This window comes from Zootermopsis nevadensis, unplaced genomic scaffold, assembly GCF_977971745.1.
Source record: "Zootermopsis nevadensis isolate Lab colony 2312 unplaced genomic scaffold, Znev_1.0 Znev_ptg000030l, whole genome shotgun sequence".
Taxonomy (NCBI): Eukaryota; Metazoa; Arthropoda; class Insecta; order Blattodea; family Termopsidae; genus Zootermopsis; species Zootermopsis nevadensis.
Genome location: NW_028259162.1, coordinates 12,262,723 through 12,275,227, shown reverse-complemented (window position 1 = coordinate 12,275,227; position 12,505 = coordinate 12,262,723). Strand labels below are relative to the sequence as shown.

The 12,505-nt window shown below is 34.4% G+C and overlaps 2 protein-coding genes across 7 annotated transcripts in view; both read left to right on the top strand.

Moving 5' to 3' along the window:
• Window positions 1-3,585, top strand: part of LOC110839658 (E3 ubiquitin-protein ligase RNF19A) — a 54,440-nt gene extending 50,855 nt beyond the window's left edge. For all 4 annotated transcript variants that reach the window (XM_022084045.2, XM_022084046.1, XM_022084047.2 and 1 more), the window contains exons 12-13: window positions 80-431; window positions 1,368-3,585. In XM_022084045.2, coding sequence (XP_021939737.1) covers window positions 80-431; window positions 1,368-2,150 — 1,135 coding nt within the window. In that variant the 3' untranslated portion in view covers window positions 2,151-3,585. The remainder of the gene's footprint in view (window positions 1-79; window positions 432-1,367) is intronic.
• Window positions 3,586-5,501: 1,916 nt separating this feature from the next.
• LOC110839660 (F-box only protein 9) overlaps window positions 5,502-12,505 on the top strand; it is a 28,142-nt gene continuing 21,138 nt past the window's right edge. For all 3 annotated transcript variants that reach the window (XR_015537779.1, XM_022084063.2, XM_022084062.2), the window contains exons 1-7: window positions 5,502-5,648; window positions 6,551-6,706; window positions 7,942-8,091; window positions 9,123-9,291; window positions 9,978-10,138; window positions 10,456-10,619; window positions 11,938-12,126. Coding sequence is in view for 2 of the 3 variants with exons in the window: in XM_022084063.2 (XP_021939755.1) it covers window positions 5,646-5,648; window positions 6,551-6,706; window positions 7,942-8,091; window positions 9,123-9,291; window positions 9,978-10,138; window positions 10,456-10,619; window positions 11,938-12,126 (992 nt within the window). In the remaining variant the exon portion in view is untranslated. The remainder of the gene's footprint in view (window positions 5,649-6,550; window positions 6,707-7,941; window positions 8,092-9,122; window positions 9,292-9,977; window positions 10,139-10,455; window positions 10,620-11,937; window positions 12,127-12,505) is intronic.

The following is a 12,505-nucleotide window of genomic DNA, read 5'->3' as shown; positions in this document are numbered from 1 at the left end:
AAATGATTTACCTTCTGAAAGTAGTAATTTTCATTGGCAAGTTTGTTTTCATCATGCTTTCATGTTGTTTATGACGCAGGCTAGAAGTACAAGCTGATGTGGCCTCATCACAGAGATTTAGCATGAGCAGTGAAACTGCTTCGGCAGCAACCAGCTTATCTGAAAAATCTGTGTCAGCTTCAATAGCTGATGATGGAGCAGCTTCAACACGTGCACTTGCTGGATCAGTTCTAAACTTCAAAATGGATTCCAGTTCCTTGTCAGGCTTCCGAGGAACTAGTGTTGATGCATGCACACCAGTTGAGATACACACTGATTCGGCAAGCCAGCGCAGTGATGAAGTTGCTGGGCCGGCATCACTTAGTTCATTAGAAGAACTTACGTCAGGAATGATGCGACGTACACGAAGGAAACCACCCCTGGATCGACAGGTACCCTTTACTGAAATGCTCATGAAAGATATGCTGCTTTTTTTAACCTTATGCAAGAAAGATGATGTAATCCAATAGTACTTACAGTTTATGTTCCTGAATTTTGTACATTTTGAGCTTGTATGTCCCAGGACCAGCATTCCATATTTTGGAATTCTTTGCTTAAAGCAGGTATGTTTTCGGGGATAAGACCTCCAAAGTGGATGTTAGTGTAACTAAATAAAATGGTGTAATTTATAATTATTAAAAAGTTCAAAATATAAAGTTAGAATTTCAAAACCAATATTAAGCATTTTTAAAATATTGATCTTGAACTACACTGGTATAAGAATTAACATATTAAATATGAAATTTTAGATTAGCATGTCTATATTGCACATATTACTGCTTAAGCAGAAATATGCAATTGATATTAAAAACTACTTCTTCTTCTTCTTTCTTGTGAGATTTGCGTCTAAGTCAATTTCATTATAAAATACCACCTGCTTGGCTAATATTCAGACATCTCATGCTACATAAGTTTTTATTTTCACTATCTATGTTCTATTTATGTTGAACCGTGTAATCTTGAATTATTGATTTCTTAATTTTTCAGTCCAAAAATAAGGGTGCATGTTACACGTGCGTGGATGTTTTATATGAGCACATACAGTAACTTCCATATTGGTACAGGAACTTATTTTCACACTACTGTGCATGAAATTTAGTTTCATATCTGGATAACAGGTTTATATGTTTCAATAAAACTCTTTCTTAAGCTATGGACTCATTGTAGTATACTGAGATATTTCAGTTTGGAAGTTTACATATTGAGCATTATTTAATATTCACCATAGAATTTTTTTTCTCATTATTTTGCACTGTTATTATTCTGATCAATAATTAAGTCATTTAGATAATGTTACATAATAATAAGTAATTTTCAAACCTTTTCAGGGAAGTGAAAGCAGTAGTTGGGCTGCTGGTGGTGAAGATGGTGGCTCTGAGAGGGTACGGTTTGATGATCATGTAAGCTTTATCGCTCCTCACTCATATGAAGCGTCACACAGCAGTCAGTGTGATAAAGAAAGCAGTATTGGTGGACGTGGAAGATGGTGGAGTACTGAAACTAGGTGCCATCGAGAACTACCAGGAGAGGAGCATGTTGGAGGCCTTGCAGACATGAAGAGAATAACAGCTGTTCGACAAGAGTTGAGAAACGCTGAAGAAACTGTGGGATCGAAGGCAGTGGATGAGTGTATTGTGTTGGATGGAGATGATGCTGATGCTGCTGATTATTATGATGGAAATTATGATGATTTTACTGTCACTTCTACCAACACTGCAGCAGCTACTGCTGCTATTCCAGCCACCACTACTTCAACTGTCACAGTCACTGCCTGCTACCATACTGCTTCAAAGTCGGACATTTCTGCAGAAACTGTCAACAAAGACAAATTGCATGGAACATCTGCTGCCATTAGTGGATGTAACAAATCCACATCAGCTGCTACTCTAAGGAATGTGTTCTTCCATGCCCCACCAGCTGAAAGTAAAAGACTCCCAAAGTTACGTAAAGCACAGGAATCTGTGGGATCAGCTGTAGATGGAGAACAGCACATCTCTTCTCGGCAAACTCTTGCATTGCCAGTAATACCAGAACCTTCCATTGACCAGCCACACTCAAGCCCACCACGTGACATGCCCGTCAAAATCGAAGTTCCCATCGAATCTGATTAAGTGTATAGAACAGTGCTTTGAGGTTATATAAGACTGAATTGATTCCATGAACCAAATTTTGGTGATCCTCTACCATTTTTACTAAAAACAGTTTAACCATTTGATCCTCCTAACTTTTATAAGTTATCTCTCTCCCCCCCCTCCACATCCCCCCTCCTGGTCAGGCTTAAGAGGAATGTTTATGGCTATAGTCCTGTGTTTGTGTACCCTTCCGTTCTTCCTAATGTATGAGAATAAGTGTATGTATTTTTTATATTGGAGTGCTAATATTTGTGTGTCATATGACTGACATCATAAGGGGTTATTTTTATTTTTGCATTGAAGTATTACATTATTGGTATTGCCTAAAATAGTTGTAAGTGTAAAAGTATAGGAAACCTAAAAATTATTTTTACAGTTTTGAAGTATAAGTTATTCATCCAGTTATGGTTTAATTTTCATGGGGGTGCCATTGTTTGTTTGTTTTTTGTTTCTTGTGGTAAAACATTTTACATTCAGGAACAGAACTACTGAAATTGCATTTTTATAATTAGTTAGAATAATTTAGTGAAGGTGTTGAATTTCCAGCACTGGCTTGTACTATAGAAATCTGTAGTTATAATTTGATTTAATATTGGAAGTTCTAAGTGGCACAAACTTTTTTTTTGGATGCCTTTGTTGTGGTGCATACTGGGAATCTTTTGCAATTTATTTGTCAATTGCCATTATTAAATTATTTCTCATTTAATTGTCTTGTAATGACAGTTGAGATTTGATATGTAGTTATATATCGCATCTTTCATAACAATTGTGCCGACTTCAAAATGCTTGCATTATCTATCCCTTGTACTTACGTTTCTCAATACTGTGCAGTAGTTCTTATAGAAGATAATATGCCGTACATGATACATATGAAAGTAAACATTTATGGCCCAAACCATCTGCAACACATATGATGTATATCTATATGTGAACCTTGTATGTCTTGTCAACCATTGAAAAGATTTCAAGGATTCCTTTATTTCCTAATTCCAAAATCTGAAACTAGAATATTGTCATGTTTGATGGAGTAGTAGAAATCATTATTAACCTAGTGAATGAATGCTCATTTCATTACAACTGTTTTTCTTTTAAAATATACTTGGTCTTGCTGCTAGTTTCATTAACATAGAAAGAGAATCGTAAAGTGATAAGCAGTAATAGACGGATTGATTTATCAGTCTTTACTGTGATATGTTGCTTAAAAGATGGCCTCCATATATACCATTCAACTGTGTTCCTGAACAGTTCTGTTTATGTTAAATGTATAATGCATGCATTATCATGCCTTATTACTGTGTTTAAGAAAACAGCGAATAATGTTTGTTCAATTACTTTTAAGTGAAGAAAGAAATGTCCAATTTGTTATTTTTAAGTTAAAAAGTAATAAATTATCAATGTGGTGTTTGAAACAATACATGATGTACATCCTTTCCATATTATAAAGTAATATAGCACAAACTAAGGAACAAAAAGGAAATGTTTGAACAAATTGCATGATTAAATAATCTGAACACTAAATGCTGGTCTGCCGGAAGAGCCAGCAAGCAGCAAAGTATTGCAATTTTATGTACAGATATGCCAGAATAATTATTTGTGCTGTATTGTGAGGTGGGGGAGGGTGAAAGCTCAGCAATAAATTCATTCACTCAGGACCAAAATCTTGCTATTGTGATCTGGTAGTTCTGTACTATAGAGAATTAAAATTTTAAACATAAGTAATTTGTACACAACATGAACTGTAAATCATCTGCTTCATGTGGCTGTGCTAAGTAGAAAAGTCAGGTGTCTAATTCAAAAAATTCTAAACCAGGTAAGTCTTTTTCTTTTCCCTTTTTATTTTGAAATTATAGTCTACTTGTATAAAATTACTGATGTTCTATTATTTTTAATAACCATCAGATACAACATCTAAGATAATTACATTTATTCTCTGCTTTTGAGATATCCTATATTTTGTTATATCCACAACTATCAATGTCCCTGTGCCCAACATTTAGACTAATACTCTAAATTTCTTGGCCTATAAACTGACAATAACTTAAACCCGAAAATACATATTCAATACATTATCCCTAAACTAGGCTCAGAATACTTTGCTGTCACACCACTCTTGAAAACAAAAACTTTGTCACCAGCACAGAAAATTACACCATACCTAAAATTAGCATGGAAATATGCAAAATAAATACTCCTTATAACATGTGGACTCGTAACATCTCTAAGGGATTTTATCATATGGCAAAATTTACTTAGCTTGGAGCTTAATGACTATATGTACATCACATTTCATGTTTTCACCAATATGTATGCCTAGAAATTTTATTTCTGGTTCATAGACAATAGCCATATTGTAGAATCTGACTTTAGGTTTCATTGGAACTTTTTTTGTGTATAAAACGACATTGCTATTGTTTTCTCAGTATTTATAATAAGACCATTTGCGTAAAATCATGAATGCAGATCGTTCATCACCGTATTTATTTTGTGTCGGAAGATCTGTCCATTCTCTGTGGTTACAAAAGTGTTTGTGTCATCTGCAAATAAAACTATCCTTGATTCTTGGTTATTTATTAGAAAGTCGTTTATGTAAAATAAACGTAATATCGGCCTAAGCATTTAACCCTGTGGCACACCGTGTTTCATTTCTCTAAAAGCTGAAACATGTTTTCCTTGATTTGCATGTTTATTACAATTATAGCGCACACCACGAGTTCGCAATGCCTCCTACTCCATAAGCATTTAATTTGGTTAATAAAATTTCGTGATTTATAAAATCATAGGCTTTGTTAAATCACAAGAAATTAAAATCTGATTTGCTTTTTCTAAGTAGTCTCATAAATACTGTCAAGAAGGGAGTGTATTGCTGTCTTCGTTGACCAATTTTTTTCCAAATCCATTTTGAGCTTCTGTTAAATTATTTCTTGTTAAGGATAACCTAATCTATTGTACATTAGCTTTTCTAACATTTTTTTGAACGCTCACAAAAGGGATATTGGTCTATAATTTTGTATGTCTCTCTTATCCCGTTATTTATAGTGATTTTACTTTTTACACGTGAAGTGGATACGCTTTCTTGTGTAGTTCCCTGTAAATTACGGTAGTAATTATGTTATTTATATTTGAATTAGAAACAAATATTGAATTGTATTCTATTCTCTTCTTATGCTACGACATGCTCTACGTTCTTAGCTTAGGCCTATGAAGGATCTATGGTATGTAAAAAATTCTATTCTATTCTAACCATCACAACTTACATGGGTTGTGACGCATGTAGCAATTCACAGCTGTTTCCAGCTTAGCACCTCCTATGAAGTTGATTCAAAACTGAACGCACTTCATGTCGTAAAATTGTTGACTGTTGTAAACAATGGCTGCTGTTCTGAGAGCGAAGAAGTGTTTCGCTTTTGTAGTACGATATTCTGATCGCGAATCTTCACCTTGAAGTGACAACTTATAAAGTGAACGCAGAAGATCATGGTGGGTATGAGGAATAGAGAATATGTGATAAGGGAGTTGTTTTGATTGTAAATTTGCTGTTGAATGTATGGTGAGGCGCCTAGGTATCGTGTGAGGAAATGTCATGAAGCACGCAGAAGCAGACGAACAGAATGTAAATTTATAAATGACAGTAATCCAGTAATTTCTTCCATTTCATCAGGTACCCTGAGTAAGTCCAGCATTTTAGTAAGTAATTTTTTAGTACCTGTTCATGACAAGTTCAGAACTAGGAAGTAGATGTCGAACAAATATATTCTGTGGTCTAATTTTATGCAACGCTGTTTGCCAACATTCACTTACTCATTTGTAAGATGCCGGTTTAAGTGATGCCATTATTTTTACACTAACTGTTGTCCTGTAAATGTGTGTGTGCCAGAAAGTTCATGATTAAATGTTTTCTTAATTTAAAATACTACCTTAGATGCCAAAATATCCCAAATTCTTTATATTTCTAAATTCTCTGTAATTATGATATTCTGTTTGCCATTTAAAAATCAGTTAGTAGTTCTACAGTATCATGTTTTAATTTTGACTTGTTAGCATCCTACCTTGTTTACCTGGTTAGTTCATTCTTCTTTTAATTTAAGTAGGTTTTGATGTTTTCATGGCGGTGAGTCTGACTACATGGCACAACAACCCAGAAGACAGCCATCATCTTTTAATTTATTTACACATAAGAGATAACTGTGGAAAGAAATTGTGTTGTGTTTATATAAATTTAACATTTGGAATTTACCTACTAACTGTGAAATTGGCCAGACAGCATTATCATTTCTCAGGAGCATTCATACTTATTTTTAATTTTAAAACTTGTGGAGGACTGAAAATTATAGCTTTCTGTATTGTCTGTCACCATAACAATTCTGTTGTTTTTATTGCAGTCAGGTAATCAGTTTAATGGTACTCTTCCCTCAATTAATATTGTGGGAAGTGCTGGTGAATCACAAGAAAGTGGAGGTTGTTCTGGTGTTGGCCAGAGTTCTGGAGGTGATGATGTTGATGGAGAAGAGCAAGAAGAATCTTCTTCTTCACATGTGGTTTGTGGAATTTAAATATTAATTTGCAAATTTACAGTACATAGCATTTAATTTTACTGCTGTTCATGATATTGGTCACTGAAGTATAAATAAGGGGTTTATGTTTGACCTTTAGCATACATTGAGGGCTGTTTCATGTCTACCTGTTCAGGTTGCATTAGCTAGTTAGACGACTGTAAACCATCAGCAATTGAAAGTTGAAGTAGTTTGTACATCAGGTATAAGTAAACCTGTATTGAAGTTCTGTGATAATTTATTGCAGTTTATTTTTAAATTTGTGACTTAATTTTTTTTATTTTTCATCGTTCGTATATTCTAATAGATTCTATAGATGAAGAATTTTGGTGGTTTGTTTTGTTTCCTGTCTTGTCTTGGACAACTCACTTCAGTTGAGTGAACTTTGTTCTCTGTCATGTTTCCACTCATAAGTTATGAACAAGTGGTTCAGTGGACATTCAAGTACATATTCGTTTCTTGTTTTTGCCTTCTCTAGCTTATTTGACAGATAACTATGAAATTATTTGTGGGTTTAAATATATGGATTAAGTTATGAGTCTTTCATAAGAAGTAATTATAATTCCAACATATTAATTGCCAGTACAACATGTCACTTGTACACTTAAGATATGTCTGTTCAGTTAATTCAGTTAAAGTGTAATATCCCTATTGAAACTTTTAAGTATACACTTATTAGAAGAATCCTTCCAGTCCTTCAGTTTCCAAAAGAATTCTTAAGATTGCCTCAACAGTATATTTGTTCTCTGGTAGCATGAATAAAATAATGACCCGTGTGTTCCCAATATATTTTAAAATTATTTTCATCATTTACTGTTACCTTATTCCTGAATTCAGTTGTGTTACACAAGTTCCATAACGAGCAGTTTATTTAATACTGTATGTAGAGCATTTTGCATATGCATATGCGTTTTTATTATATCCTTCCTTACCTGTGTCTATCTAGGACAAAATTACATGAGACTAAAAGTGTACAGTGTCCATAAATTAGCAGACAATTTGAAAAACTTAACAAATACTTATGTATGAAATTTTGTAACCATATGTGAAAAAAAGCTTGAATGTTGTTGGACTGTTCTGTAGTACATTAGTTTTTGTTTGTGTTATAAATTAATAATTACATGTCTTTCAAATCATCTGCTAATTTATGGACATCATGTGTTAATAACTGATATATTTTACTGACATAACTGTGTTTGTAATTTTATTGATGGGAAAAGTTGAATGTTGAAGATGCTTTGACCACATTTCGACAACAGTGGCAGCATAAGCTTGAAACATCGCCATGGCATGAGTTGAAAAGTGTTTCATCTTGCAACACCATAGTGAATGGTGGAGTAGAGGAGAGTGACTTGGGCATTGAGAATGAAGTAAGTTAGTGATCATTTGTGTGAAAATATGTTTTATAATAATTTAAATTCTTAAAATTAAGTAGATTTATCTGGTAAATGTGTGCTCTGATAACTGGGATACTGGGAACGACCCGTTCTTCAAGTGCCTGAGCACTGCGGGTCCCAACTTTTTTGTTGGCTTGATCTATAGACATTCGATAGGACTCCTTGGACGAGGGTTCGGCCCGTTGCAAGGCGTCTGCCTCTACACAGGACAACACAACACAGAAAAACGCGGACAAACATCCATGGCTTGAGTGGGATTCGAACCCACGGTCCCAGCGACCAAGTGGCACAAGGCCAACGCCTCAGACTGCGCGGCCACTCAGATAAAATTATTTTAAAATAAAATATTTTGCTTATATTTCCGAAACGTGAACTATGACAGAACTTTATAATCCCATGTAGGTTGATATTAAAAAAATTATAGTGTTCTATCAAAGCCCATTCCTTCTATGTGTATACTGATTAGGAAAAACAATGCTGTCCATGTGCTTAATTAAGCATCATATCATGAAGACATATGAGGGAGTGGAGATGTAACTATACACTTTCTTCATCTTGGTACTAAGTTGAGGTAAGTGGTCAGCTTTATGGCCTAATTGTTAAAATAGACAGTTATATTACATTTTATTTAAGTTATGTATATGTTTGGTATGTTTCTTGAATAACCCCTTGTCTCAATCTTTAAATTCTCAAAACATATGTATTATTAATGGGGTATCACATTAATACCAGAAAATAGTTTTGTACTGATTTAATGAAGAACAACTATATTATTCTTATTTAAATCACTTTTGTTGATGTTGATGTCGATGTCACTAGCATATGTATTCCATCAGCATAGCATTGGTAGAACAACATTTGCATAATTTTTCCAGCAGATATTGCAAAATGAAATTTATTTATCTTAGAGGACCTGAGATGTTACCAAGCCAGACTGTTGTGTTTACTCCCATATTCAAAATGTTGAACCGAGGTTTCATTACTGGTTCCATTTATCGTTGCAGGCCAAAAGGTTATTTGTGAAAGGTGTTGAAAATGAGCAAAGTGGAAAGCTATATGAAGCTATACAGTTTTATCGCAGAGCCGTGCAGTTGGTACCTGATATTGAATTTCGTCTTTATGACACAAGCAAGTTGAAGCCAAGAGAGAGACGGGAAATTGGAAACAGTGAAGGTAAAAAAAAAGGGGGGGGGTGTTTGAAACTATATTTACAGGGATCAGGTTAGTCTCACACAAGCATGTTAAATTTCTGATAAATGCCTCAGTTGTAATCCATTTTTGTTTTTAATTGTTACCTGTGCTCATTGCGCAGTTTGTCACAGTAATCTTGTTATAACCAGTCAGTGCATTGTTTATATCTATAATTTTATTTTATACTATTTTGCTTTAAGCTTAGAATGTATTGACCCTTTAATGCCCTGTGGTAACTATATTTTCCACCTGCTTTAAGAGTATGTAATTCTGAATTTTTCTTGCAGAGTATATTTATGGGTTTTGTTTGATTCTAAGAGTAAACTGTGATAGCTTCCTTATTTTATGTAAAATATCCATATTCAGTGTACTGTGAGACTGGGTAGGTGGATTTTGTTATGCGATTAGTAGATTTAAGTTGAATTTTTTAACCCCTAATTGCACTACTAATAACTCTATATTCAGTATATGCATTGTACTGTGTAGAAATTTATATTATAGTGTTTCATCCTGTATCTGCTCACATTAAGTAATTAGCGCATTATTAGTGCAGGTTCATTATTATGTATCCGTGAAAATGAATAAAAAACATAGCAGTTATACTTTCTTTCCATTCTTTAATCAGATACATTTTGAGTATTTTTAAACTATTGGCTGTGCATAACCAGATAATTCAGAAGTTAATCCTGATCAAGAAGTGAACTGTGGATCGGATGATGATGATGGTGGTGGTGGTGATGAAGAAGAAGAAGATACAGATCTACTGTCATGCTTGCAGCGATTGTTTAGCCATTCTATGTGTGTTTGCACACCACATCATGAACAGAAGGTAAGCTGTACAACTGCTTAAATATGCCTTACGGTGAATATTCAGTGAAGTACAAGGGTAGTAAATTCTGGTTGTGAAGTGTGATATTTATGCTTTAATTCTCTTTGGTAAATTTGTATCTGCAGTAAATTAAAATCAAGGCCACTGAAATAGCAAAGAGCACTTATGGAAAATGGGCATATTCCAGCATAATGTGAATTTTGTTTTCTTTCATTTCATACAAGGTATAATTAATGCGGTAGTAGTGCTTTAAAGAAAAGTAGGCATCATTATTTTTGTCGTCTTGGATATTGTTTATGTAAAGTTATGTTTTACAGGCAACTCACATATCTGCATTGCCCATGGAAATAATTCTATACATCCTACGTTGGGTGGTGTCATCAGATTTGGACCTGAGGTCGCTGGAAATGTGTTCCTATGTTTGTCGTGGATTCTACTTATGTAGTCGAGATCCTGAAATATGGAGGCTGTCTTGTGCACGGTAAATTATTGGGAACCAATTTTCAACATTACTCTTACTGTAACTAACATTATAATCGCCCCCATTGCCACCTTCTTTCTATACCACAGCATTCTCTCCAGGCAAATGTAGGAATAATATGTTGAAATAAATCACAACCACTTCCTCAGGCCTTACTGTTTCAGTGTACATCATCATGTGGTGTCATATGATAGCAAATAACCTCTGCAGTTGATATAGCATTGTCAAGCATATGAACCAACTGACCATCTTAATGGTAAACATCAGTTGCAGTTGTTGTTGTGGTGTTGGTTGACATATATGAAGAACTGTTTCATACTTTGGTATAATTTAACCAAATAAATTATGGGGAGCCTGAAAGATACCTCCCATGGATCTGCCATTGCCAAATGTATATAAGGGCTCTCTTTCCCTTCTGCTGACATTCACCCTGAAGATGGCAATGACAGTGTTCACAAAAACATTGAAACACCTTTAACGCATGATGTGGCTGATTCCTGAAAGTTGAAATTATACATTTAATGTTACTAATTTGTTGTTGCAGTGGTATCTGATAGATTATTTTTATTTTTTGGCTACATCTATGATTTTGATTTGAATCATCTAAGTGTCTCTGATAAAAGGTTGTTTACAGAAATTTAGCAGAAAAAAATGTGTATTTTATATCATATTTTCTTACTACTGTGACAGTTTTGCTAGTATAGTTATAGTATATTTATTTTTGCTAAGAATTGGCCCGTTGAATGTGTGTGGTATTTATGACATAATAAAAGAATGTTGTAAGCCCCTCTCCCCTTTCACAATGGTTAGTGAATGGTGACATTATTCAGTGAATGGGTTGTTACTGTCCTCTTGAATTTAATTTTGTGCTGTGTTTCTTTAGCAAAGAAGATACTAGATATTTACAAAGCTTGCAAACCAAGTACTGTTTGTTATCAGTCCTCATAATCAAAGTGATATGCTTATTTGCTTCAGTAATTAAACTTAAAATCCCTGTATGCCCTTTGATTAGTAGTGCCTGTGTTCAATTGATTGCATATTATAAAATCTGAAAAGCACAGTTCTAAAGATTTATGTGAATTTGATACATATTTTCTGTGGTTTTAGTCTCTTATGCTACCATTTTTTTTATCTTTTTACTGTCCTTGCCACTGCACATTTTAGCAAGGGTGACAGTCACCTTCAGAAGTGAATTCACCTTGCCACATGAACAGTAAATCTAATACTTTTATTTTAGTTTGGACTTGAAGGTACTGGTATGTAATTTATAATATCCACCTTGAGGTAGAGATTTATAATGTACAGTTCTTATATTCAGTGTGTGGGGAGTGAATTGTGGAGGGCTGACCCACTATGAATCATGGCGGAAGATGTTCATTGAACGTCCCAGACTTCAGTTCAATGGTTGTTACATCAGTAAGACCACTTATGTACGTAATGGTGAAAACAGTTTCCAAGATCAATTCTACAGACCCTGGCACATTGTGGAGTATTATCGATATCTCAGGTAGGCATATCCTTTGTCCATGTCATACTGTTCTTCAGTACCACATTCTGTAATTGAATATAATGTTTCAGTCAATAATCCTCAGGAGTGTAGTTTTAAAAACAGAAGTACCAGGGCAGCTGATACCAGGTTGTAAGAAGTGGGTGTAAGTCATGATATTGAGGTTATGGTAGTGTTGCACTTTTAAATGCAGAATTTAAGAATAAACAGCTGCTGTGACTGCAAATGCATAAATAATCTGACATTTGTACCTCAAACAGTGATGCGAGAAATTAAGTAAGCTTGTATGTTCTGTTAGACTTAAATACTGCATAATTTTTCTACACTGTGTATTGGTAGATATTTTAAGGGGGCCTCAAACCGTTTAGGCTGTATACCA